The sequence below is a fragment of the Myotis nattereri genome, assembly GCF_964212035.1.
Source record: "Myotis nattereri genome assembly, chromosome: 1".
NCBI lineage: Eukaryota > Metazoa > Chordata > Mammalia > Chiroptera > Vespertilionidae > Myotis > Myotis nattereri.
Window position 1 is genome coordinate 97076928 of NC_138075.1, and position 27234 is coordinate 97104161.

At 37.9% G+C, this 27234-nt stretch overlaps 1 protein-coding gene across 3 annotated transcripts in view; it reads left to right on the forward strand.

Moving 5' to 3' along the window:
• Positions 1 to 27234, forward strand: part of WAC (WW domain containing adaptor with coiled-coil) — a 101499-nt gene that overhangs the window by 2279 nt on the left and 71986 nt on the right. For all 3 annotated transcript variants that reach the window (XM_081087545.1, XM_081087544.1, XM_081087546.1), the window contains exon 3: positions 508 to 703. In XM_081087545.1, the coding sequence (XP_080943671.1) occupies positions 565 to 703 (139 nt within the window). In that variant the 5' untranslated portion in view covers positions 508 to 564. The remainder of the gene's footprint in view (positions 1 to 507; positions 704 to 27234) is intronic.

The window sequence follows — 27234 nt, forward strand, 5'->3', positions numbered from 1 at the left end:
CTGTCATAGAGTAGGTAAGGTAGGATTGAAATGCTTTTTTGAGTCAGAATTGGAGAAAGTGATGCTTTTTTTTTTTTTGTAGCTTTGCAGAAACATGTTTAAGCTCCTTATACTTTCATCTTTGCATCAGTTATCCCGCAGAAATAGATTATAATAGTTTCTACTTTTCTTTAACTTCTTAATTCCCAGAAAAATTTGTTGAGGAATTAATTTGTCAAGGTGTATGATTTCGTTTATTTACAAGGTACTTTATAGAATAGAGTTTTCTCTTTTTTTAGCATAAGGTATGATTTGTATGAGGAGCTTTATAATAACTCTTAAGCATATATATAGGCGTGGTCAGAATAACTTAAGAACATAATTGAAGATGGAAATTTTAATTTTATTGATATGAATTACTAAAACTTAGTGAAGTTAAAACACCAGGTTTTATAATAAAATGAATTTAGGAAGCTATGTTTAAAATTTCAACTTTTTGTCTCTTTTTTGGGGGGTGATGTTTTACAGGCACTTAAGTATTCATCGAAGAGTCACCCCAGTAGCGGTGATCACAGACATGAGAAAATGCGAGACGCCGCAGATCCTTCACCACCAAATAAAATGTTACGGAGATCTGATAGTCCTGAAAACAAATACAGTGACAACACAGGTCACAATAAGGCCAAAAATGTGCATATTCACAGAGTTAGAGAGAGGGATGGTGGTAAGTAGCTTTTTTGTTGAAACTTTCACATATTTATTTTTAACAATTGCTCTGTGTAAAATAATATGTGGCAATATTTCTAGCTTACAGACATTGCTGTCTGGATGTCATGAAAATTTTTTATTTCTATTTATTTGGTTCCTGAACTGATTACATAGAAATGAGATGCTGACGGGCATCTAAAAATGGGTTCCAGCAGCTGATAATAAGAGAATGCATTTATGAATATAGTCTACCTAATGCATTATTAACTGTGAGGGAAATTCAAGACATTTTCCCAAGAAAGAAACTTTAACCTTTTTTAAAAAATATATTTTATTGATTTTTTACAGAGGGGAAGGCAGAGGGATAGAGTTAGAAACATCGATCAGCTGCCTCCTGCACACCTCCTACTGGGGATGTGCCGGCAACCAAGGTACATGCCCTTGACCGGAATCGAACCTGGGACCCTTCAGTCCGCAGGCCGACGCTCTATCCACTGAGCCAAACTGGTCAGGGTGACTTTAACCTTTTTTAAGTAAAGATTCTTGTTGCTGCTTGAATCCCTATTTTAAAGGCTTCAAATGTGTTTCCTAATGATAAATTATGAATTTAAAACAGGTGTTTGGGGACAGTTCACAGGTTTAAAAAACCACACATTTCTGATTCTCAGAATTACTTTTGGTTTTTTGTTGTAAACATTTAAAATATTCCATATTTTCCTGGGTCTTATTAATGTCTTTGCTATACTGTGTTCATTCAACTAGTCAAGTTTTTTAAAACCTCGTTTCTTTTGTATAAAGGTAGTACCCTTCAGTTTTTACCTTGTCTCCAGCTCTTTGTGGTAGGAGGTTGAGAAAAAGTAAAACTCAATAACTATTTTCAGACTTAATTTTCCTAAATTTACCAAAATACAGGTTTCATGTCTAAAGCATGGATTGAGGAATAAACCAATTTCACTAAGATAATTAAGACCTCTATATTTTCCCCACTATAAGATCTTATGTCACTTAATAAATAATGTTTGAGATGAATATACAATATTGATTGTGCTTTTAAAAGCTTCTAAGGAAACTCAGTAAGTAGAGTGCCCTATGCCTTTCTGCCTTTGACTGTCAACTAGCTTCTCATACTTTGCTTACTTTTAAAAAATGTCCTGGCCCTAGCCTGTTTGGCTCAGTGGATAGAGCGTCAGCCTGAGGACTGAAGGGTTCCGGACCCAGTTCTGGTCAAGGGCATGTACCTCAGTTGCAGGTTTGATCCCTGGCCCTGGTCGGATGTGCAGGAGGCAACCAGTCGATGTGTCTCTCTCAGATCAATGTTTCTCTCTATTTCTCACCCTCCCTTCCACTCTCTAAAACTCAATGGAAAAATACCCTCAGGTGAGCATTAACAAAAATATTCTGCATCTTCTGGTTCTCTCTTATGTCTCCTAGGATAGGAATCAGTTTTACTCGGTGTGATCAAATATTGAGAAACATTGGTCTTCTCTGTACATAATTACTGGGTTGAGGAAATTAATGATATGGAATAGAAAGTATAGATCTCTGTTGAATATAGCTATAGCTTTGTGCTACTTACGCAGATAAGCCGTATTTTTGTTTGAAAGTAACATAAGGTGAGTTCGGTTATTAAAGTATTAAGAGTTCTTTGATGTCAAAATTACTTTTACACTATATTTTCAGTTTTGTGGGTAAAGTTTCTATAGTGTTTTGTATAGTTAGATACTATTATAAATCACTCTTCTATAGCAGTTTTCATTTCAAACTTTGGCTCTTGGAAAGCATGTACTATTTGTACTGTATTGTGCTTCATGTTTAAAATTTGGTGACTGATAAAATAGGATGTAGGTTTTCTTTTAGTGATTCTTATCTGGTTATTCTGTCATCCTCAAATTGAGGAAGAAGCCAGTTTAGGTGCTCTAGGGAACTTGATGTACATTTACAGTGAATCATGCTTGATAGATTCTTTTACAGGTTAAAAACATTCTGTTGCTTATTTATTCAGCAACCATTGGGCATCCACTGTGAGCCAGTAATGGTGTGGTTTTCCTGGAAGTTAAAGATAAGATGTGATCCTGCCCTTGAAGCTATTCTTAAAGGCTTTACTTGAGAGTTAGTGGTGTAGCTGCTTGCTTTTTCTTTATTCCTGTTTTTATTTTAATTTTACTTCCTATGTGAACTCCAGATACCTCTTATTGGCTTTTAGTTTCCTTTTTATTTGTATCTGTTTACTGATTTTTCTTAGTTTCATTTGTAAGAAACTTCTTTCTTATTTTTCCGATTTAGTCATTTGCTGCGTTAGGCTTCACCTTCTAACTTGCTTTTTAGTTGCTTGCCTGTCTTCCTGTGGAGCCTGTTAACTAATACTGTAACTCCATCCCTATTTGTGCAATCTCTGATATCCTTGGCTGCCATATTCCTTTAAATTTTGTAGTAATAATGAATACCATAAAATAGATCTTCATTCAAGAGTTCAGAGTGCATCTTTCATGTTAATTCTGTCTTTTAAAGATGTAAAGTGGTGACTTTTCTCTCATATAATACTTAGTCATTATAGTTTAGATTCCAGATGTTTTCTTTTATTGCTAATATGTGTTTGAAACTACACTTTTTAAAGTGCATATGTCTAATTTTATTACAGGCATTTCTATTTTCATAGGTTTTTATCTTTAAATATGAAGTGGAATGTTTATATATACTTACATATATATATGTATATATATTCATTTATATAAAGTCAAAGCCATTATCCTAAGGCAAATGCCAATATGTTGGATTATCTGTGCTCTCAGCCTATATAAGTAACAATGTAAGAATAGGTTACTGTTTTGTTGATGTGATTTCAAATTTGTTACTTTTTTAATTTTAGGAATTAAAAAATCTAATGACTTTAGTACTGTAATAATTTAAGAGCCTATGTGCTATGATTTGTAACTTGGATTTTACAAAGCGAGTTAAACAAATGCATCTTTTTTTGTTCCATTTTGTTAATCCTCACTCAGATATTTTTTCCATTGCTTTTTACCCCCCCCTTTATTTTCTTTATTTTTTAATATAGTTTCATTGATTTCAGAGAGGAAGGGGGAGGGAGAGAGAGAGAAAAATCAGTTATGAAAGAGAATCATTGATTGGCTGCCTCCTGCACGCCCCCTACTGGGGATCCAGCCCACAACCCCGGGCATGTGCTCTTGACCATAATCGAACCTGGGACCCTTTAGTCCCCAGGCCAACTCTTTATCCACTGAGCCAAACCGACTAGGGCTCCATTGCTTTTTCTTTTTTTAAGAGAGAAAAACACCAGTGTGTCTGATGTGAGAGAGACACATCGATTGGTTGCCTGCACACCCTCCCTGACCTCATCAGTATGGAACCTGCAACCCAGGTACATGCCCTTGACTGGGAATTGAACCTGCAATCCTTCAGTGCATGAGCTGAGACTCTAACTTTTAGCCACACCAACTAGGGCTGTATCTGCTGTTTTTCATGGCACCTTGGATTTCTTTGAAAAGTGACAATTTAGAAGTAATGCACAGAAAGGACTTTAAGGTATACAATAAAAAGTTCGAAAGCAGGGATTGAGAAGGATTGTCACTCCTAGGAATCTTTAAAGACTTATTGCAACATAGTATGCACGTATCAAAGATTTAGAGATTTTAATCCCTTAGGATTATTAAAGGGGATGTAGGCCATCTGTTGTAAATTAGGGGGAAATAAATTTTTATATATTCTCTAATCTATCTGCAAATCATACAATCTAATGTTTAAAATGATCAAAAGCAAGAATCTTATGGTACAATTAGATTTGTTTTTTTGTAGCTGAGATGTTTTTAAAGGTGCAGCTAACATCAAAACCTCAGAAGAGGGAATATACAATACAGATTGAATTTATATTGAGTTTTAAACCCTTTTCAGTTGGTTTAAGTATGTGTTTAGTGGTGTGTGTGTGCTTTGTTGTTTTTTTAGAGCTAGCTCTATTTTACCAAGTAATTTTAAATTTAATGATAATAGTACAAATGGGGTTAGGAATGAAGGGTATGTTTACAGAGATTCTTGGAAGCTGTTCCATAAAACTTCAGCCTCTTGAGGCTCATTCTATTTTTCACATCTTTCCTCTTAGAGTTAACTGTAAGAAACATATAAGACATATTTGGACTACTTGTTAGAAACATCTTTTTAGGACAGACAGCTTAGTTCAGTTGGTTAATTGAAAAATATTCTTTATTGGTACTTTGGTTTGTGGGAATTTAGTGAATTTGCATAGCTCTTAGGTTGGCATTCAAGTATCTTTTTAGTACAAAGGAAAATTGCCCTTGGTGGTTTGGTAACCATTGTTTCTAAAGATTTTAAAATTTTTACCTGCATAGTGGGAAGTTTTTATCTTGTTTTGTGATTAGCCATATCTGGTAAAATTTGGAAATGTATTTTCATCTAATTTTCAAACAAAGATTACTATAATTAGTATTTGAAGGAATTGTTTAGTGGGACCATTTGGGGATAATTGGTGTTTTTATATATAATTTAGTAATGTTTGAATCTTTTCATATTGGATAATAGACTGGTATTTGTCTGACATGGCCTTGTGGTTATTCTAATAACTAAGTTTTGAATAAAATGAAAGATGCTTGCATTTGTAATGTTAGACAGTACTATGAAAAAAGTCTCTTTTGATCCTCATTTTGATCTTGGAAGGCAGATAGAACCGTTAATATCTATTTTACAGTTTTACAAATGAGGGTAAATTTACTTATGTAAAATTGAACAAATAGTGACAACTGAGTCTAGAAATTAGTTCCTTCTGATAATTGTATATGCTGTCAGAGATGAAACATTAAGCATATTGAAAGCTCATTTAGTTGGTATTTACTATAGCACAAGTTAGTTTAAAGGTGAGTTTGCTTAATGTTTAGGCCTAACTTCTTTCAGTGGCTACATTTTACCTAATTATAGTACAGTATCAAAGCCTGGGCATTGATATTGATACAGTGTATGTGTATAGACTAAACTGTCACATGTCAGAGTTTCCCTTTTAAAAATAAATTTTAATGTGAAAGCTTGCCAACATTTTTAGTAGGAAGAAGCCATTTTTCTCAAGTTCAGCTCTGACATTTCGAGACTTGTTTTCAAAGCAACTTAGAAATGTTATACAGAATCTAAAATTTGGATTTTCATACCATTAACTATGTTAAGTTTTTTTCTAATGCACATCAGAGATAGATATTACCTATTTTATTGATTGATGCTTTATAGAAAGACTAGAGGCCCGGTGCACAAAAATTTGTGCACTGGGGGTGGGGGGGTGGGGGGGCGTCCCTCAGCCCAGCCTGTGCCCTCTCACAGTCTGGGACCCCTCAGGAGATAACGACCTGCTGGCTTAGGCCTGCTCCCGGGTTGCAGAGGGCAGGCCCAATCCCTAGGTGCACCCCCTGGACGGGCTCAGAGCAGGGCTGATTGGGGAGTTGGGGCGCTGCCCCCTGTCATGCACAGAGCAGAGCGGATCGGGAGGTTGCAATGCCACCCTCAGTCACGCTCAGGGTAGGGCCGATAGGGGGGTTGGGGCACCGCCCCCTGTCACACTCAAGGCAGGGTCGATGGGGAGGTTGCGGTGCCACCCCCTGTCACTCACAGAGCAGGGCCCATCAGGGGGGTTGGGGCTCTGTACCCTGTCACGCACAGAGCAGGGCCAATCAGGGGTTTGGGGCGCTGCCTCCTGTCACACACAGAGCAGGGCCCATCAGGGGGTTGGGGCGCCGCCACTCTCACACTCAGGGCAGAGCCGATGGGGAGGTTATGGCTATACCCCATCACACACAGAGCAGGGCCCGTGGGGGGGAGGGGGGGTTGGGGCGCCGCACCCTGTCACACACAGAGCAGGGCCCATCAGGGGGTTGGGGCGCCGCACCCTGTCACACACACAGCCGCAGGGCGATCAGGGGGCTGGGGAGCTCCCCACTATCAGGCACAGAACAGGGCTGATCAGCGGGTTGGGGTGCCTTCCCCTGTCACGAACAGAGCAGGGCCGATAGGGAGGTTGTGGCCCCGCCCCCTGTCACACACAGAGCCGCAGGGCGATCAGGGGGTTTGGGCGCTGCCCCCTGTCACACTGATCCTGGTGCCGGGAGGCCTCGTGGCTCCGCTGATCCTGTTGCTGGGAGGCATATTACCCTTTTGCTATATAGGGTAGAGGCCTGGTGCACGGGTGGGTGCCAGCCGGTTTGCCCTGAAGGGTGTCCTGGATCAGGGTGGGGGTCCCCACTGGGGTGCCTGGCCAGCCTGGGTGAGGGGATGATGACTATTTGCAGCTGGTCACACATTCTTCAGGGTGGGGGTCCCCACTGGGGTGCCTGGCCAGTCTTGGTGAGGGGCTGAGGGCTGTTTTCAGGCTGGCGGGTGATTGAATCTCCCAACCGCTCCTTTTTTTTTTTCTTTCTTTTTTTATTCTGGGCCAGCTTTAGCTTTGAGGCTTGGCTCCAGCTCTTAGGCCTCTGCTGCTGAAAGTAGGTTTCTGGCCTTTGCTTACAATGTTGCGATCCTGCTGGCTGAAGCCGGGTGGACTAAAGCAGGTTTCTGGGGTTTTGTTTAGCTTCTATGTTTGTTACATAGTTGCTTAAAGTTGCAGCTCAAAGGCCGGCAGCAGCAGGCGGGGAACGTTGGAGTCCTCGGTCACTGAAGCAAGCAAGCCTCATGTTAGTTTCAAGCTGCCTGGCTGCGGGCCGCCATCTTGGCTGGCAGTTAATTTGCATATCGCCCTGATTAGCCAATGGGAAGGGTAGCAGTCGTATGCTAATTACCGTGTTTCTCTTTTATTAGATAGGATAGTAAACTAGGCAGATAATTTGGATTTCCAGAAATTAGTTTAAACGGATCACAGGAAACAGTTATCCCATTAAAAGAAATACAATAAGATTGCCACATTAGCAGCATTAATATTTTTTGCTTTTCAGCTTTTTTTTCCTTAATTAAAAAAATGCGCCGTAACCGGTTTGGCTCAGTGGATGGAGGGTAGGCCTGCGGACTGGAAGGTCCCAGGTTCGATTCCGGTCGAGGGCATGTACCTGGGTTGTGGGCACATCCCCAGTGGGAGATGTGCAGGAGGCAGCTGATCGGTGTTTCTTTCTCATCAATGTTTCTGACTCTCTATCTCTCTCCCTTCCTCTCTATAAAAACAAAAAAATCAATAAAATATATTTAAAAAAAAAACACGCTTTAAATATTTGTGTATATATTTCAGCGGTTCTCAACCTGTGGGTCGCGACCCCTTTGGGGGTCGAACGACCCTTTCACAGGGGTCGCCTAAGACCATCGGTAAATACATATATAATTACATATTGTTTTTGTGATTAATCACTATGCTTTAATTATGTTCAATTTGTAACAATGAAAATACATCCTGCATATCAGATATTTACATTACGATTCATAACAGTAGCAAAATTACAGTTATGAAGTAGCAACGAAAATTTTTTTTTAAATGTATTTTATTGATTTTTTTTTTTTTTTTTTTTTTTTTTTTACAGAGAGGAAGGGAGAGGGATAGAGAGTTAGAAACATCGATGAGAGAGAAACATGGATCAGCTGCCTCCTGCACACTCCCCACTGGGGTCGTGTCCGCAACCAAGGTACGTGCCCTTGTCCGGAATCGAACATAGGACCCTTGAGTCCGCAGACTGACGCTCTATCCACTGAGCCAAACCGGCTAGGGTGCAATGAAAATAATGTTATGGTTGGGGGTCGCCACAACATGAGGAACTGTATTAAAGGGTCGCGTTATTAGGAAGGTTGAGAACTACTGATATATTTGAACACATACATCATTTGTTTTAGTCATCACGTTTTTAATATTTTTTTGTTATTTTTAAAGATATGGTTTTAATATATTGTTTATGATGTGGTATGTCTATTTCACAATCAAAATATTTTGGCATGGTATACTTTGCTCTTTTAAGGCAGTCTTAATTGAACTGTTTTTGAGTTGTGTAAGTTGTATTTTATAGTTCTTGGTGTATATACTTAGGATTTTGGTGCATAAGTCACAGAAAATTTATGTATTCTGGATTGCCCCTCTGTTAAACATGCTCATTGTCTTATTTTGTTGTAGAGAATAGTTTTGTATGTAGTGTATCAATTTGTTAGGATGCTGGAAAGAGTGAAGATAGCAATGAGCTGGGGCATCTTATACAGGGATTCTTTTTTAAAATCTCTACCTGAGGATATGTTTTTCTTGATTTTAGAGGGAGGGAGGGGGAGAGAGAGATAGACAGACACAGACATCAATGTGAGAGAAACATTGATTGGTTGCCTCTCGTACTTGCCCTGACTGGGAGTTGAATCTGCAACCTTTTTGGTGTATGGGACGATGCTTCAACCAACTTAGTCACCCAGCCATGGCTTTACAGGAATTCTGTAACTGGGACCATATCTGTGACTGGATTCTGCTTTTGGGACTTTATGATTTATATAATATTTCCTAATTTTCAGAGCCCTTTTACATTGTCATCTGATTCATTTGAAGTAGGTTAATCAGTTTATTCCCATTTCACTGATGAAAGTATAATCCAATTAAAGTATTCAGTATTGTTGAAACTGGAAAGCAAGTTTCTTTGCTATACTTAAAACCTTATCTCTACCTTCAAATTATACTCCAAGTGTAACCACTTGTTAGTACTTAAAATATAACCATTGTAGTCTTGGCTACCACATTCTCTTACCAGGACTCTGCAAGAGCCTTCTGAATGGTGTTCCTGCATCCTTTTTGTTTCACACAATTATTTCCCTGTGCAGAATGGTCCAGTTAAAATGTTCCTTAGCTCACATCACTCTCATACTTGGAACACTCCAATTAATGTTGCTTACGAAGGCCTATAAAATACCCTGTATAACCTGGTGTCTGGGTGTTTTTTCAGCCTTTTCAACCACTTTTCCCCTCGTTTGTGCTCTTCTGTCCATACTCACCCCACAGGAAGAAATCTATTCTTGTTTAGGGTTTCTGCACATTATGCTCCTTTCTGGGATGTTGTTCTTTCTGTATGTCCTCGTGGTATGCACTCTCTCACTTCAGTAATGTAATGTGTCTGCTTAAATATCACCCTCTCACAGAGGCCTTCTCTCCCTTCTTGGTCACTCTGAAACAGGCATCCCCATCATTGTCTGTCCTGTCCACTCCTTTGTTCTTTCCTTGTGCTTAACATGACCTGATGTTACTTACGCATAGTCATTCTGTTATAACATGGCATAATGTGTTCCTGAAAGTTACCATACTATGCAAAATTGTAGAAAGGGGTTTATGGGCAAAATAGGTTTAACGGGATCAATGTTCAAAAATGTGATGCATTAAAAAAGCATACTAACCTAACAAAAATCATAGCATAACATATTAAATGGTTAAAGAGTGCATGAACAATATAATACATATGATATTTTACCTTGACAAAGATCTGAAATAGGCTTGTGGAAGTGGACATCTGTTGAAAGGGTTGCGGCTTGTAAGTTACTGTGACGTGATGGAAGGAGGGTTATCTGAAATAAACCTCTGAAAGTTGTAACACCAATCGTGGATGAATATGACAAGTCATACAGTGAACTGAAGTAGTTGGCAGATGTTTGAGGTGTGTGTGTGTGAGTGAGAGTGTTGCTTTGTGAATTCCTGTGAAGCTTGGTTCAGCTGGGTGCAACTATTGTTTCCCAAGGTGAAATCACTTGTAAGTAGATGGGAAATTTGTGTTCTCAAATTTCCTGGTACATCAGTAGCACTCAAGCAAATTTGTGTTTTCATAACAAGTATTATAGCAGAACTGCTGTAATTTATTAGTTAACTAGAGCCCGGTGCACGAAATTTGTGCACTGGGCGAGGTGGGAGTGTGTGTGTCCCCTCAGCCCAGCCTGCACCCTCTCCAATCCGGGACCCCTTGGGGGATGTCCGACTGCCGGTTTAGGCCTGATCCTGGGGATTGGGTCTAAACTGGCAGTTGGATATCCCTCTCACAGTCCTGGACTGCTGGCTCCTAATCACTCACCTGCCTGCCGGCCTGGTCACCCCAACTGCCCCCCCCCCACCCCCCCCACTAGCCTGGTCGGCTCTTACTGACCCCCCTGCTGGCGTGGTTGCCCCACGCAGCCTGCTGTTCAGTCGTTTGGTCGTCCCTCACTAACCCCCCTGCCGGCCTGGTTGTAGGCAGCCATCTTGTGAGGGTATGAGGGTTAATTTGCATATATAGGATGTTTGCATGTCTTTTGTGGAATATAAACCACGAGAACAGGTAGTGCATTTGTTTTGTTAATGATTTTATCCCTGTATATCACAGTTGTCTACAACAATCTTAACAGCTTGTAATATTTTTATATATGGGTGGACAAAAGAATATTGGAATTGTCATAATTTAAGGGAAATGATTGCAGTTTTCTTGAACGGTGATTCTCAGATTTGAAGGTGTATACTATCACCTGGGAATCTTGCTAAAATGCATATTCTAGTTCAGCAGTTCTGGGGTGGGGCCCAAGGGTCTGCCTCGTTATTTTTTTAAAAGAGAGTGGGAGGGAAGGAGAGAGAAGCGTTGATTTGAAAGAGACACATCAATTGGTTTGCCTCCTGCACACACCTCAACTGGGGCCAGAAATTGAATCCCCTACCCTCTGGTGCTTGGGCTAGTGCTCTAACCACTGAGAACACTGGCCAGGGTGGGTGTGCCTCTTTTTAACAAGATCCCAGATGGTGCCCACTTTTTTGGCTGCATGTGAATAATGAGGTTCTAGAATCAGCACTGTCCAATGAAAGTATAATGTAGGCCACAAATGCAAATCACACATAATTTTTAGTAGCCATATTGAAGTAAAAGTGAAGTGAAATTAAATTGAGTATATTTTATATAACCCAATATATCTAAAGTATTATTTCAACATGTGCTTGATATTTTAAAAACGATTCTCTACAATCTTATTGTGCAAGGTCTTTGAAATCCTGTATTTTAGTTTGTTACTAGCAACATCCCATGTGCCTACTTGCTACATGTGTGATCAGTGACTACTGAATTGGACAGCACAGTTCTGGAGAATATAATCACCCTTTTCTGTCCAGCTTTACACATATTCTTGTTTCTCTAAAGAAAAATTTTATGTGCTTTATTTTTGAAACATTTATTCAAGGCAAGGTTGGAATTAATAGATTCTTGAACTACAGGCATACTTGGGACATTCTGCTGGTAGGGGGCCTTGCCTTTGATTTGTGTTTAAAAAAAAACATCTGGAAAGTACAATAAAATGAGGTGTGACTGTACATAGTGCTTGTTGTAGTAAAATTTTTCTTTGTTAACACATTTATTATAGAAAATTTAGAAAATGGCAGAAATGGGGAAAATAAAATTGCCTCAAATCCTATCATTTTGAAGTTAAATCATTAGTTTCATAGGACTCATTCTTAAGCCATAAAATGTCTGAAGGATTTTATAAATAGTCTTTCCAGGATTTTTATTAAAATGCTTTCATATTGTGTTACAGCTTTTTTCATCTGTCACTTAATATTTGCATAGTGGACTTAACAGATACTTGGTGTTAGCAGTAACAATCTAAGAGGACCAACTAGGAATACTTTTTAGTTAGTGCTTCGAGAATATTAATACTTGCCTTATCTCTTATGCTTAACTAATGACTAAAATCTTCTTTCAGTTAGTTTTGTTTTAAATCCAGGCTCTGATACTTGTAACTAAGTAACCTTAGACACACTACGTCATCCACTCCCGAAGATTGTTGTGAGGTTAAATGAAATTAAGTACATAAAACACTAATAAAGCATTTAGCTAATAGCCTGGACTGTGACCAGTGTATTATTAGGTTTACTCTTATTTGACTAATGAAGAGTTAGTATCAGATCAGTTTTAGGTCTCAAGCCCCTGCTTCCTTCTTCCTTTAGAGTTAGGAAGGAAAATACTGGTAGTTTGGCAAGAGCAATTTTAACTTGGTACCTGCTCTGACCCAGGACGTTGCAGTTCAGGGACTTGTAGGATAGATGAAGTAGTTTAAAAAAACTGCAGATCTAGGAGAATACACACAGGAGGAGGAAGAACTCTGAACTGGAAATTAGGAAATGTGAATTTTATCGTTAGGAATCTAGAAGTTAGAGTGCCGTGTGTGTGTGTGTGTGTATAAAAATTTTCCAAATCAGATGTTTATGTTTTCTTGAGTCTTAAAGAATTTCCTTGATTCACAGATTTGTGTGCATTACAATTTGTACAATTTGTACACATTAAATATTAAAATTAAACATTAAATAGCTAACTTAGTATTCTGTGGTATGGACATCTAATACCCCAGATCATAGCTAATGCCAGATAGTGGAGAAATTTCTAAGCATATTTGCAACTGGACAGGTAAGATATATATGGGTAGTATCTGGAGCCACCATTATTGCTTTAGATCAGCGGTTCTCAACCTGTGGGCCGCGACCCCTTTGGGGGTCGAACGACCCTTTCACAGGGGTTGCCTAAGACCATCGGAAAACACATATATAATTACATATGAATTCGTGCACCGGTGGGGTCCCTAGGCCTGGCCGCGGATCGGGGCCTTCTCACCCAGTCCCTGTTCGGGGCCTGCCTGCAAGGGGAAGGACCATCGGAGGTTGGCTGGCTGCCAGAGGTTGGCTGATTGCTGGAGGTTGGCTGTGGGAATGCACTGACCACCAGGGAGCAGCTCTTGCATTGAGAGTCTGCCCCCTGGTGGTCAGTGCGCATCATAGCGACTGGTCAACCGGTCATTCCTGGTTGTTTGGTTGTAATGGTCACTTAGGATTTGGATATATAGATATTGTTTTTGTGATTAATCACTATGCTTTAATTATGTTCATTTTGTAAAAATGAAATTGGGGGTCACCACAACATGAGGAGCTGAATTAAAGGGTCGCGGCATTAGGAAGGTTGAGAACCACTGCTTTAGATAAAGTCTTTGGCACTCATATTCTCCCACCTCACCACCATCCCCCAGTCCCTGAGTCATCAAACTGTCCTGAGACAGTTAAGTGGTAAACTTCATTTAGCTTTCTATCTGTTTGAGAAATAGTCTTCACCTGAGTTATTATACTCAGTGACTTCAGGTGTTAGCGAATAGTTTTCTTGAAATGACCCTTAGGAACAATTGCATTTTAAAAGAAATTTATGTTTAATTTATGTTGATATATTTAGGTAGTGCTAGCCTTTTGATTTAATCTTTGATTACTTCTGAATTGTGTGACAGTATGTTAGAAAAGCATGACATAATGTTGGCATCTTCTGAAAAGTTTTGACCTGTACTATACTCACAGGAGTAATCCTTTCTGATAGCCAAAAAGCAATACTACTAAAATGTGAATTTGGAATATTTTGGCTTGAATGAGGAGAGGATTGCAATACTAGTAAAGTGTTTTGCATTTAACACTTGATTGTGAAGAAAAATTTTGCAGACTCTTCCAACTTCATAAAAATGTGCTGGTTGATCATAAAAACATTCATTGCAATAGGGAAAAGCTAGGGAAGTTGGAATACAGTATGATGGGCTGTTAGAAGTAGTTTTCTTCTAAAAGACTGCCTGCAGGTTTTGCTATGATAGGTCAGGTTTCTGTTTCTGCTACCCTATTGGCTCTTTATCAGGGTTTTAAAACATTCATGTTTAATTTTGTATGTATGGATAATGAGCCTCATCATGGGACCTTTAAATTACAAAGAATATTAAGGGTTAAGTCACAAGGCTGTACTTAATTTCATATTTTTGTGTAATTATGTTCTGTCCTTGTTGCTTTCATTCTTCAGACCCTATTCTTTGATTTTCAATCCTATCTATCTATCTGGTTATTAGACATGCTTCATTATAAATGGCCCATAGATAGCTTCCTAAAATCTTCCTAGCTTGAATATTCTCTGTCCTTGTTAGTGCTTGGGAAGTCATCCTGAGGTGTGTGTTATGTGTCTTCAGTCACCTCTGACTTTTGGTGACCCTGTGAGTGATGTCCACAATGTCTTGTCCTCACCAGCCCTACTCAGCCCCTGTGGACTCATGCGGATAACTTCTATGGAGTCAATCTAGCACATACTTGGTCTTCCTTTTTCCTGCTGCCTTGTTTTTCCCAGCGTTACTGTCTTTTCCAAAGAATCCTTTCTTATGATGTGCCTAGGACAACTTAAGTTTTGTCATATTTGCTTCCAGTGATATTTCAGGGTTAATTTGTTCTAGGACCCACTTTTCTAGGACCCACTTGGCTGTATTTCTAGCGGCACAGAGTATCCGTAGAGCTCTCCTCCAGCAACATACTTGAAATCTATTTTTTTCCTATCAGCCGCCTTCATTGTCCAACTTTTGTAATTGGAAATACAGGGGTGTAGATGATCTTAGCCTTGGTCTCTAATAACATGTCTTTGCTCTTCGTGATCTTTCCTAATTCTTACATTGCGCCCTTCTGAGTCTCAGCCTTCTCTTCATTTCTTCTCTTCATTGATGTTCAAATGCAGCCCTGCTTTGGCACTTTTTTTTAAAAAAATATATTTTTGTTGATGTCAGAGAGGAAGAAAGAGGGAGAATGAGATAGAAACATCAGTGATGAGAGAGAATCCTGAATGCCCACTACTGGGGATCGAGCCCGCAGTCCGGGCATGTGCCCTGACTGGGAATTGAACTATGACCTCCTGGTTCATAGGTTGACGCTCAACCACTGAGCCATGCTGGCCTGGTTGCTTTAGCACTTTCTTGTTTCAGTTTCATCAGAAGTCATTTCAGATCATTGCTACTTTCCACCAGTAAGATGGTGCTATCGCATACCTTAAATTACTGCTATTCTCCCAATTTTTACTTCTTCCTGAGTCTAGCCTAGTTTTTCCTATGATATGTTCTATGTACAGATTAAACAGATAGGGAGATAAAATGTGCCCTTATCTGACACCTTTGTCTATAGGAAACCATTCTGTGTCTTGATATTCTGTGACAGTGACTTCCTGTCCACAGTAGAGGTTACACATCAGGACAATCAAGTGCAGAAGCACCCGCATTTCTTTCAGAGCAACTCATAATTTTTCATGATCCACTCAAAGGTTTTACTGTAGTCTTATAACCTAGTCTAACTTTGTGAAATTCTTTGAAGCACTGCAGTATCTCTGTAATCTTTTCAGTATCATTTAGATTGTTAATGGAGAAAAGCAGAGAATCTTGTAGAGAGCTGATTAGTGCAGTGTTACTTAAAAGACCCTTATTGGTTGACCTCTGGGTATCTAATATACGGTCAAAGCATCCTGTTAAGGAACTACTACCAAATAAAATTTAAAACCTAAAAAAAAGTCAAATTATAGAGCCAGAACTCTTTTCATATCGACTGTATTCTGATTATAAGAAAGTTTCTGCTAGAGATACATTGTTAACTTGATAACAAGTATTAAGGTAAAAAAATGTAAAGTGGAAAGAGCACCAGTCTTGAGATCTGGATGTTTTAGTTTTTGTTTTGCTGGTTATTAGCTTTTTGACTATGGGCAAGTCATATAACGTCTTGGCTGCTGCTTTTATTATTTTTCCCCCCTTTTTAAAGCAAGGTTGAATTGATAATTTCCAAGGTCCTTTCCAAATAAATGGCTTGAGAGGTGTGCAGGAAAACTTTCTGATTCTGCTTTAATTTATGCTTTCAGGTATTAGCTGTGTGTCCTGCCATTTCATGGTAACTAAAACTCTCCCTTCCAAAGATATAATACAGTATGTTTGGCTGCTTATGATTGTGTGGGAATCTTTGGAATATTTCCCACCAGTGTTCATTTTGCATTTCTTTCATGTTTATATAGAGAAGAGTAGAACAGCATGATAGTTTTCTTCACATTTATTAATTTAAATTGAGAAATAAAGTTGAACAATTTCAAGACTATTTTAAGCAGAAGTCCTAAAGTTTTTGCTATATGTACTATATATGCTGTAAAAATCACTTTTGTTTATATAAAGTGTTTAGTTTGTAACCTTGTAATACAGCTTTCCAATTTATTGTCTTAAGTTGCCCACCAAATACAGTATTCATTTTGTTTAAGGTTGAGAAATACTGACTTTGACTTTTAAAATACTGAGTATTAAAATTTTTAAACTTAATTTATTGCTGAAATACCAGTTTCTGGTGGGTTTACTTTAAAAATATTAAAGAACCCTGGACAGTATGCTAAGTGGTTAGAGTGCTGGCTTCACGACACACCACAGATTTGATGATTCCCAGTCAAGGGCATGTGCCTGGGTTGCAGGTTCGATCCCTGGCTCTGGTCAGCATATGCAGGAGGCAACCAATTGATGTGTCTCTCACATTGATATGTCTATCTCTCTTATCCCTCCCTTCCCACCCTCCCACTCTCTCTAAGAATCAATGGAAGAAATATCCTTGGGCGAGGATGAATGAAAAAAAGAGAGAGAGAAAGAGAAAGGAACTAATTTACATTCCAGAAATTCTTTTGTATCTGTACTTTAAATACAGCCTTTTCTGTTTTTTTACTTCACAGATGAGATACATAGGGTATTATAAGATAAAGGCATGCAATTATCTAGTGCCATTTAAGATTGTGATTTAAACTGGCTTTAAGTTTAAAGTACCTAAGCATACTGTAAGTTTTTTTTATTGTGAATCTTTATTTAATCATTTTTGTTTACAACTGTAATTCTGTGAATTCAGTATTAACATCCTTGCCCATGAGCTTCTCTTAGACACCAGAAAAAATTTCAACCTTTTGTTTTACCTTGTTCTGGGCTTTATCCAAATGAACCTTCATGAGCCCACTGCCATGCCATTCTGTGGGGATTCTTTTGCCCACAATCAAGAACTCTTGGATCACGTCATACACAGCAGTCAGAGTGCAGCTTCTGGGACACTTTTGCTTATTTTTTGTATGGCTTTTTAGAGTTAGCTTGGGTAGAATTCTCCTCTGAGTGATAAAGACAATGTGCTTCCCACTCAGCTTTTTCTCCAACTCATATAACCAGCTAGACTTGGATTTTCTGGAAATATTTCAGTTAAAGAATAGGAACAAAGATTTTAATGGTTCTCCAACAGTCACCAACTTCAGTTTCCTTGGCTGGTGTGTCAGACTTAAACTCCTCCAGCTTCTTGCCATTGGGCTTCACGATGTTGTTGCTGAAACTGAACATGGCCTCCTTGGTGAGCACTGGCCTGGGAAAAAATAGTGTAAATGTTAATTCCTAAGTTGGTGTTTTATTTTTGGTGAAAATGGAATTTTCAAAATGCAGCTATCAAGCAATTAATATTTATAAAGTGTAGGTTTTTATAGCTATGGAATGAGCACTGAGGTTTGGGTGAAACACTCTGGTTTTCCACTTACTAGTTGAATGAGCTTAGATTCTCCTTTCATCTTGGTTTTCTTCACTTTGCTTAGTTTTTAACTTTCTTAATGCCATTCATTATCTTCCCTTGTATCCAGTATCCACTTATGAGTCTCTTAGATCTTGCCTCTGAAGTAGTCCTTTAATCTCTTCATTTTTTTCTCAGACTATTATCCTCTTTTGCCTGAATTAAAGCATTAGCATACTGTTTTTTCCTTCCTCCCAGTTTATTCACTGCGTCAGAATTAACTTTTTTTTTTTTTTTTTTAATCCTCACCCGAGGATATTTTTCCATTAGGGAGTGAAAGAGAGAGAGAGAGAAATATTGATGTGAGAGAAACACATTGATTGGTTGCCTCCTGCAAGTAACCCCAACCAGGGCCTGGGCTAAGGAGGAGCCAGCAACCAAGGTACATGCCCTTGCAGGCCAATGCTCTATCCACTGAGCCAAACCAGCTAGGGCCAGAATCATCTATTAAGAAAAGCATAGTTGCTCATTCTTTGTATAAAAATCTTCTTGTCTTCCAACTGCCCTTAAGATAAAGTATAAATGTTTCAATAAACAGTTTGCTACATCTCTTTGTATTTTTCTAGCCTTCCTATATGCTTCAGTTCTTTGAAGATAATAAAAGTTCTTTCACACATAATGACTTCCACACATGATGTTTTCTTTTAGAGTAATATCTGTCTTCCAGCCCCTTTTGCCTAGTTAATTCCTATTTTTCAGGCTTCAATTTAGAAGTAAATTACCTCCTTTAACCTCCCAACCCCCAGTCTAGGTTAGCACATCTGTATTGCATATAATCCTTTATGGTGACTGTCTTGTAGTGTCCAAAAATGAGCTTCTTGTTTTTCTCTATCAAACCTGCTCTTCCCATAGTCTTGCATTTTGTGTAAATAGAAACTACAGTAGGTCCTCAGTTACATCGGAGATCCGTTCCTAAGGCGCGTTGTAATTCACAAGTCGGAACCTATCTACATAAGCACCTACATCACTCACATGGAGCACATACACAGCAGTAATGAAGTGAAACAGTAAAAAAAATTTAGAAGAAATATAACAATTTCTGACCTTTACTTGTGGTAAATAAATAACAACATAAAGCACATATGTACATACTTAGGAATGATGAAACTTTTTTTTTTTTTTTTTTTAATATATTTTATTGAGTTTTTACAGAGAGGAAAGGAGAAAGATAGAGAGTTAGAAACATCGATGAGAGAGAAACATCGACCAGCTGCCTCCCGCACACTCCCCACTGGGGATGTGCCCGCAACCCAGGTACATGCCCTTGACCGGAATCGAACCTGGGACCCTTCAGTCCCCAGGCCGACGCTCTATCCACTGAGCCAAACCGGTTTCGGCTTTTTTTAAATAAATAAATGGGAGATGGCGATGGAACCACAAAAACGTACATCAAGTCCGACGTAACCCGAGGACTGTCTGTATATAGCCTCTCAGTTGCTCAGACCAATAATCTCAAGTCTCTTAACTGGTCTTTCTGCTTTCCTATTTTCAAACTCTAGTCTCAATGCAGCAATTGTATCAAGTCACTCCTTTGCTCAAAAGTCTATACAAAGGCCCGTAGGCCCTATGTGGTTTTTTTACTCCCTCTGTTATCTCTGTGACCTTAAGCCTCTTGATTCTACTCTTGCACTTCAGACACACTGACCTCTTTGTAGTTCCTCAAGCATTACGGGCACATTCTTGCCTCACAGTCTCTGTCTTTGCTCTTCCTTCTCACTAGATGTCTTAGATATTTTCTGTCATTTAGGTAGTTTGAAAATTATACATAAAATGGGTGATTGCGGCTAATTACCAGGGAGTATCAACATTGAATGAATTGAAATGGTACAAGCAAAGGGGATTTCTGTGACACTATGGTTCTTACTTAGGGCAGTAACAGATTGTTCAGATGCTTGGTTTCTCATAAATCTTTTCTCTTGCCAGAAGACTAAATACCTAATCTTAAAGGCTAAATCCAGTGCAGTTATTTAGGGTCTATAGAGGGCTGTTTGTTTTGTACTGTTTTTTATCAACAAAAAGTTAAAACATACTATGAACTGTACTGCCAGCAACCTTTTTATTATTGATATACTTACTTTTAAAATTAGTTTACATTCAGTATTATTTTATATTAATTTTAAATGTACAGCGCAGTGGTTAGAAAATTATGTACTTTACAGAGTGTTCCCCATTGCTTCAAATACTGACCTGGCCCCATAAGTGCTTATGAAGATACTAGAGGCCCCGTGCATGGATTCGTGCACTGGTGGGGAGCATGGCCTGCAAGGATCAGCCTGCTGTGGGAGCGCCCCTCATCCTGGTCAGCTGAGCGGCACTCCTACTGTGGGAACACACTGACCACCAGGGGGCAGCTCCTGCGTTGAGAGTCTGCCCCCTGGTGGTCAGTGTGCATCATAGCGACTGGTCAACTGGTCGTTCTGGTCGTTCACCATTTGGTCGCTGGGCTTTTATATATATAAATTATTCATTATATTCCCTATGCTGTAATCTACATTTATGTCTCTGTTCTGCAACTACCAATTTGCACTGCTTAATCCGTTCACCTTGTAAACCGAGCCCCCAATCCTTCTGTCAGTCTGTTCTCTGAATCTATGAGTCTGTTTATATTTTGTTCATTGGATTCCACATATAAGTAAAATCATATGGTATTTGTCTTTATCTGACTTATTTCACTTAGCATAAGCATAATATACTCTAAGTCCATCTATGCTGTCACAAAAGATTTCATTCTTTTTTACAGTTGAGTAGTAATTGTATATACGTACCACAGCTTTTTATCCACTCCTCTGTTGATGGGAACTTGGGTTGCTTTAATGTCTTGTATTGCCACTAATCTTAATTTGTAAAATTTTCAGCGTTCTTTAAAACATGTTTCAGCATATTTCAGTGAAATCTATATTTGTTATATTTTAGAGAAACATTCTGACTTTTTTTTTTTCATGGTCAGAAACATATACCATTGTTTCTCAAACTATTATTCATGGACCACTTGTCCCAGAATCATTGCGGTGTTTTAAAAATACCACTCAGTCCCACTTAAGAACGATTGAATCAGAACCTCACATTTAACATGATCCAAGTCATGTTGATGTGCATAAAATTTTGACAAACACTGCTTTGTGCTATATCAGTGGTAAAATTATAATGGAGCGGAGGAACTAAGAATCCTCTGGCATGACTAGTGGCAGAAAATCTGAGATAAATTTTAATTTCAATTTTTTAAAACTTGTTTTAATTTAAATATATATAAAACTTTAAAAAGACTATAACTTGCCCTGGCCAGTATGGCTCAGTTGGTAGGAGTATTGTCCTGTACACCAAAAGGTTGTGGGTTCAATTTCTGGTCAAGGCACACAGGTTTTGGGGTTCAATCCCTGGTTGGGCTGTGTACAGAAGATAACTGACTGATGTTTCTTTCACACGTCAGTGTTTCTCCTCTCCCCCTTCCTCTCTCTAAAATCAATATTTTTAAAAAAGAGATTATAACTTAAAACTTTGATGCTAAGTTAACCTGGACCTTTTAAATCTGCAGAAGTATCCATTATTTTTTTCTGGAAGTAAATAATACATATTTTGAGTTTAAGTAGAATCCAATTGGAGTTTTTAGTATTCAAGCACCTTCTTAGTGACATTTTGTTACTTAAGGAATTACTAGAGAATATTGGGAATATTTTTTGGTTCAAACCATAGGAATACAATATTGTAAAGCTTTTTTACAAACCTGTACTTTCTAAGTAGATGTCTCTTATCTTAATGCTTTGGTTGCATCAAAAAAATTTAAGGCCCGGCCAGCGTGGCTCAGTGGTTGAGCATCAGTCTGTGAACCAAGAGGTCATGGGTTTGATTCCCAGTCAAGGCATATGCCCAGGTTGCAGGCTTGATCCCCGGTAGGGGGTGTACAGGAGGCAGCAGATCAATGACTCTTTCATCATTGATTTTTCTATCACTCTGTCCCTCTCACTTCCTCTCTAAAATCAATAAAAATATATTTTAAAAAATTTAAGTATTTTTTACAATAATTGTGAACTGTTTAACTGTTTTACATTAGCACTCAGGTTTTACCTTAAATGTGAATGGGTTATTTTTGGTTGAGGAAGGCTGTTTTTCCTTCCTACTAGTGAGAACTTTGCCACCACTTTAAACCATTTAATGTATAACAGTTTTAAGAGGTTGTCCTAAATGTTTGGGACTAGTAATTGTTGCATATTTTGGTTATACTTCTGAAGTGGCTATATAAGTCAAGATTATTTAATGTGAAACAGTCTTTTTCTAATAAAAATGGGTGTTACACCCTGAGGTGTTTAGAAATTAACTCATCAGGCATAATTTAGTGCATTTTTATTTTGTAAATTAAATTTATTGGGTAATAAGATTATATTGATTGCAAGTATACATTTCTGTGATAGTTGATCTGTATATTGCATTATGTGCCCACCATCCAAAGTCAAATCATCTTTTATTACCATATATTTGCCCCCTTTTACCCTTTACTGTCCCCCTCCCCCCCACCCCCCAAATTCCCTCTGGTAACCACTATACTGTTAAATCTGTGTCTATAAGTTTCAGTTTTATATCCCACACATGAATGAATTCATATGGTTCTTAGCTTTTTCTGACTGACTTATTTTGCTTAGTATAATGTTCTCAAGGTCCATCCATGTTGTCACAAATGGCTGTATCTCATCTTTTTAATGGCTGAATAGTATTCCAGTGTGTGTGTGTGTGTGTGTGTGTGTGTGTGTGTGTGTGTATCATATCTTCTTTATCCAATCTATCAAAGGACACTTTGGTTGTTTCCATGTCTTTGCCACTGTGAATAATGCTAGAATGAACATAGGAGTGCATATATCTTTGTGAATAAAGGTTTTCAAATATTTAGGGTAGATACCCAGAAGAGGAATTGCTGAGTCATATGTTAACTCTGTTCTTAATTTTTTGAGGAACTTCCATACTGTTTCCATAGCAGCTGTACCAGTTTACATTCCCACCAACAGTGAATGAGGATTCCTTTTTCTCCACAACTTCTCCAAGACTTGTTACTACTTGCCTTGTTGATAATAGCCATTCTAATAGATGTGAGGTACTATCTCATTGCAGTTTTGATTTGCATTTCCCTAATTGCTGGTGAAGTTGAGCATGTTTTTATATATCTGTTGGCCATTTGTATCTCTTTTTGGGAGAAGTGTCTGTTCAGAGCCTCTGCTCATTTTTTGATTGGGTTGTTTGTTTGGTGTTGAGTTTTATGAGTTCTTTATATATTTTGGATATTCACCCCTTGTGGGAACTGTTGTGTGCAAAGATCTTCATCCATTTGGTTGGTTGCCTTTTTGTTGTGTTGTTGGGTTCTTTTGCTGTGCAGAAGCTTTTTAGTTTGATACAGTCCCATTCAGTTATTTTTGCCTTTACTTCCTTTGCCTTTGGGATCACATTCATAAAATGTTCTCTACGACCAAAGTTCCTAAGTTTAATACTTACTATGTTTTCCTCTATGAAATTTATTTTGTTTTAGGTCTTATATTTATGTCTTTGGTCCATTCTGAATTACTTTTTGTACATGGGACAAACTGTAATCTAGTTTCATACTTTTCCAAGTAGCTTTCTAATTTTCCCAGTACCATTTTCATTAAAGAAGCTTTCTTTTCTTCATTGTATGTTTTTACCTCCTTTGTCAAAAGTTATTTGCCTGTGTAGAAGTGGTTGGGCTCTCAATTCTTTTCTATTGGTCTGTGTCTGTTCTTCCAGTACCACGCTGATTTGATTACCATAGCTCTGTAGTATAATTTGAAGTCAGGTAATGTGATACCTGCGACTTCATTCTTTTTTCTCAGGATTACTTTAGCTATTCAGGGTCTCCATACAAATGTGGTGAGTGATTGTTCTAGTTCTTCAAAAAATGACATTGGGATTTTGATGAGGATTGCATTAAATCTGTATTATTGCTTTGGGTAATATGACCATTTTAACTATGTTGATTCTTCCAGTCCGTCAACATGAAATGTCTTTCCATTTCATGTGTCTTTTTCAATCTCTCTTAATAATGCTTTGTACTTATTAGTAGATAGGTCTTTCACATGCTTTCTTAAGTTTATTCCTAGCTATTTTATTCTTTTTGTTGCAGTTGCAAATGGAGTTTTGTTTTTCATTTCTTTTTTTTTGAAATTTCATTGTTAGTATATGCCATATGTGCAATATGGGAATGCAGTATATTTTTGCACATTGGTTTTGTATTCTGCAACTTTACTGTATTTACTTATTGTTCCTAATAGTTTTTTGGTGAGATCTTTAGGGTTTTCTATATAAAGAGTCATGCCATTTGCAATAAGTGACACCTTTATTTCTTCATTCCCAGTTTGGATGTCTTATATTTCTTTCTCTTGCCTATTTGCTCTGACTAGGATTTTCAGTACAGTATTGGCTGAAGGTTTGTCATATGTGGCTTTTATTATGTTGAGGCACTTTCCTTCTGAACGTATTTTATTGAGTGTTTTAATCATAAATGGATGTTGCATCTTTTTGTTAATTCTCATCCTAGGATATTTTTTCCATTGATTTTTAGAGAGGGGGGAGGGAGAAGACAGAGAAACATTGATGTAAGAGAGACAAATCGATTTCTTGCCTCCTGCACGTGCCCTGACTGGGGTCGGTGTTGAACATGCAACCCAGGAATCAAATCCATGACCCTATGGTGTTCTGGCCAACGCTCTAACCATTGACTCACACTGGCCAAGGCTTGATGTTGTATCTTATGAAGAGCTTTTTCTCCATCTTTTGATATGATCATATAATTTTTATCCTTTGATTTGTTAATGTGGTGTATTACATTGATCAATTTGCACCATTATTGTTTTGATCCATTCTTGTACCCTTAAAATAAACCCTACTTGTTTGTGACATATAATATTTTTTTAATGTTTTGCTGTATTCACTGTGCTAGTATGTTGTTTAAGATCTTTATATCTGTATTCATCAAAGATATTGGTCTGTAGTGTGTGTGTGTGTGTGTGTGTGTGTGTGTTGTCGTTGTCAATTTTTGGTTATCAGGGTTATGTTGGCCTCATATCTTGTGTTAGGAAGAGTTTGAGAAGGATAGGTACCAAATCTTAGGATGTAGAATTCAGTATAATGAAGTCATCTGGTCCTAGATTTTTATTTTTTGGGGATGTATTTGTTTGTTGTTTCAATTTTCTCATTGTTGATTGGTTTATTTAGATTTTCTAATGACTCAGTCTAGGATGGCTATATATTTCTAAGTTATTGAATTTGGTGTCACATAATGTTTCATATTATTCTCTAGGATGTTTCTTTGTATTTCTGTGATATCTGTGGTAACTTCTCTTTCATTTCTGATTTTGATTAAATGAGTGTTTTTTCTTTTTTCTTTAGTAAGTCTAGCCAGGGATTTGTCACTTTCATTAATCTTTTCATAGAACCAATTCTTTGTGTATTAATTTTTTGTATAGTCTCTTTGTTCTCTATTCAATTCTGCCCTTATTTTTATTACTTTCTTCTGCTGACTTTGGTCTGTTTTTGTTCTTCTTTTTCTGGTTCCTTTTGATGTAGTGTTAGGTTGTTTACTTGAGATTTTTCTTATTTCTTGAGATAGGCCTGTAATGATATAAACTACTCTCTTATTACTGCTTTCACTGCATCCCAGAAGTTTTGTATGTTGTATTTTCATTCTCATTTGTCTCTATATATCTTTTTTGTTGTTGTTATTGTTGATTTCAGAGAGGAAGGGAGAGGGAGAGAGAGATAGAAACATCAATGATGAGAGAGTATCATTGATTGGCTATCTCCTGCACGCCCCCACTGGGGTTGGGGCCTACAACCTGGCATGTGCTCTTGACTGCAATTGAACCTGGGACCCTTCAGTCTGCAGGCCGACACTCTATCCCCTGAGCCAAACCAGCTAGGGCTATATATCTTTTGATCTCACCTTTTATTTTGTCATTTTTTACAAAATTTTTAATGGTATATTATTTAACTCAACATATTTGTGAGGTTTCTTTCTTTCACTTTGCAGTTGATTTCTAATTTCAAAGTATAGTGGTCGGAGAATATGCTTGCTATAACTTCAGTTTTAAATTTGTTGAGGTTAGTTTTGTGACCCACTATATGGTCCATTTTTGAGGATGTTCCATGTGCATGGGAAAAGAATGTATAATCTGATGTACTGGGAGGAAAGGCTCTGTAAATGCCAATTATGTGCATTTAGTCTAATGTGTTATTTAGGGCTGATATTTTTTATTGATTTTCTGTTTGGATGATCTATCTGTGGCTGTTAGTGGGGTATTTAGGTCCCCTGTTGTGATTGTGTTTTGATCTGTTTCTCCCATTAGTTTGTTGCTCCCTGGCTCAGTGCATATATTTTGAGAAGTGTTATGTCTTCTTAATTTAGTGTCCCCTTTATCATTATAAAATGTCCATCTCTGTCTTTTGTTACTGCAGTTATCTTGAAATCTATTTTGTCAGATATGAGTATGGCTACACCTGCTTTTCTGTGGATGTTATTTGCTTGGAGAATCATTTTCTATCTTCACTTTGAGTCTATCTTTGTCTTTGCAGCTTAGATGTGTCTCCTGAAGGCAGCATGTGGTTGGCTTTTGTTTTTTGATCCAGTCTGATACTCTGTGCCTTTATATTTAGGGTAATTATTGAAGTATGAGGATTTTCTATAGCCATTTTATCTTTTGTTTTCTGAGCTCTTTGTCTCTGTTGGTTCTTTTCCTTTGTGTTTCTGTCTGTCGTTTTTGTTTGGTGGTATTCCATATGTTTTTCCTCTGTTTCTATTTTTAAGTGTCTCAGTTTTGGGTGTTTTTTTTTTTTGTTTGTTTGTTTTTGTATGTGGTTACCATTATGTTTATGAAAAAGAAATTTTCATATATACAGTAATCCTTTTTCTTTTGAATGTATCTGATCTCCATCCTCCATTGAAAATTCAGGCCTTTTCCCCCCCCTCACCTTTTATGTTTTCCTTTTCACAAATTATCCCTGTTTATGCTGTTTGTTGATGATCTTATTGGTAGTTTTGTAAACTTTTGTTTTTTGTTTCAGGTGGAGTAACCTCCTTGAGTATTTCCTATAATGGAGGTCTTCTGTTGATAAATTTACTCAGTTTCTGTATGTCTGAAAAAGTCTTTCTTTCTCTTTCATATCTAAAGGATAACTTTGCTGGATATATTTTTCTTGGCTGGTACTTTCTTTCAGTGGTTTCAATA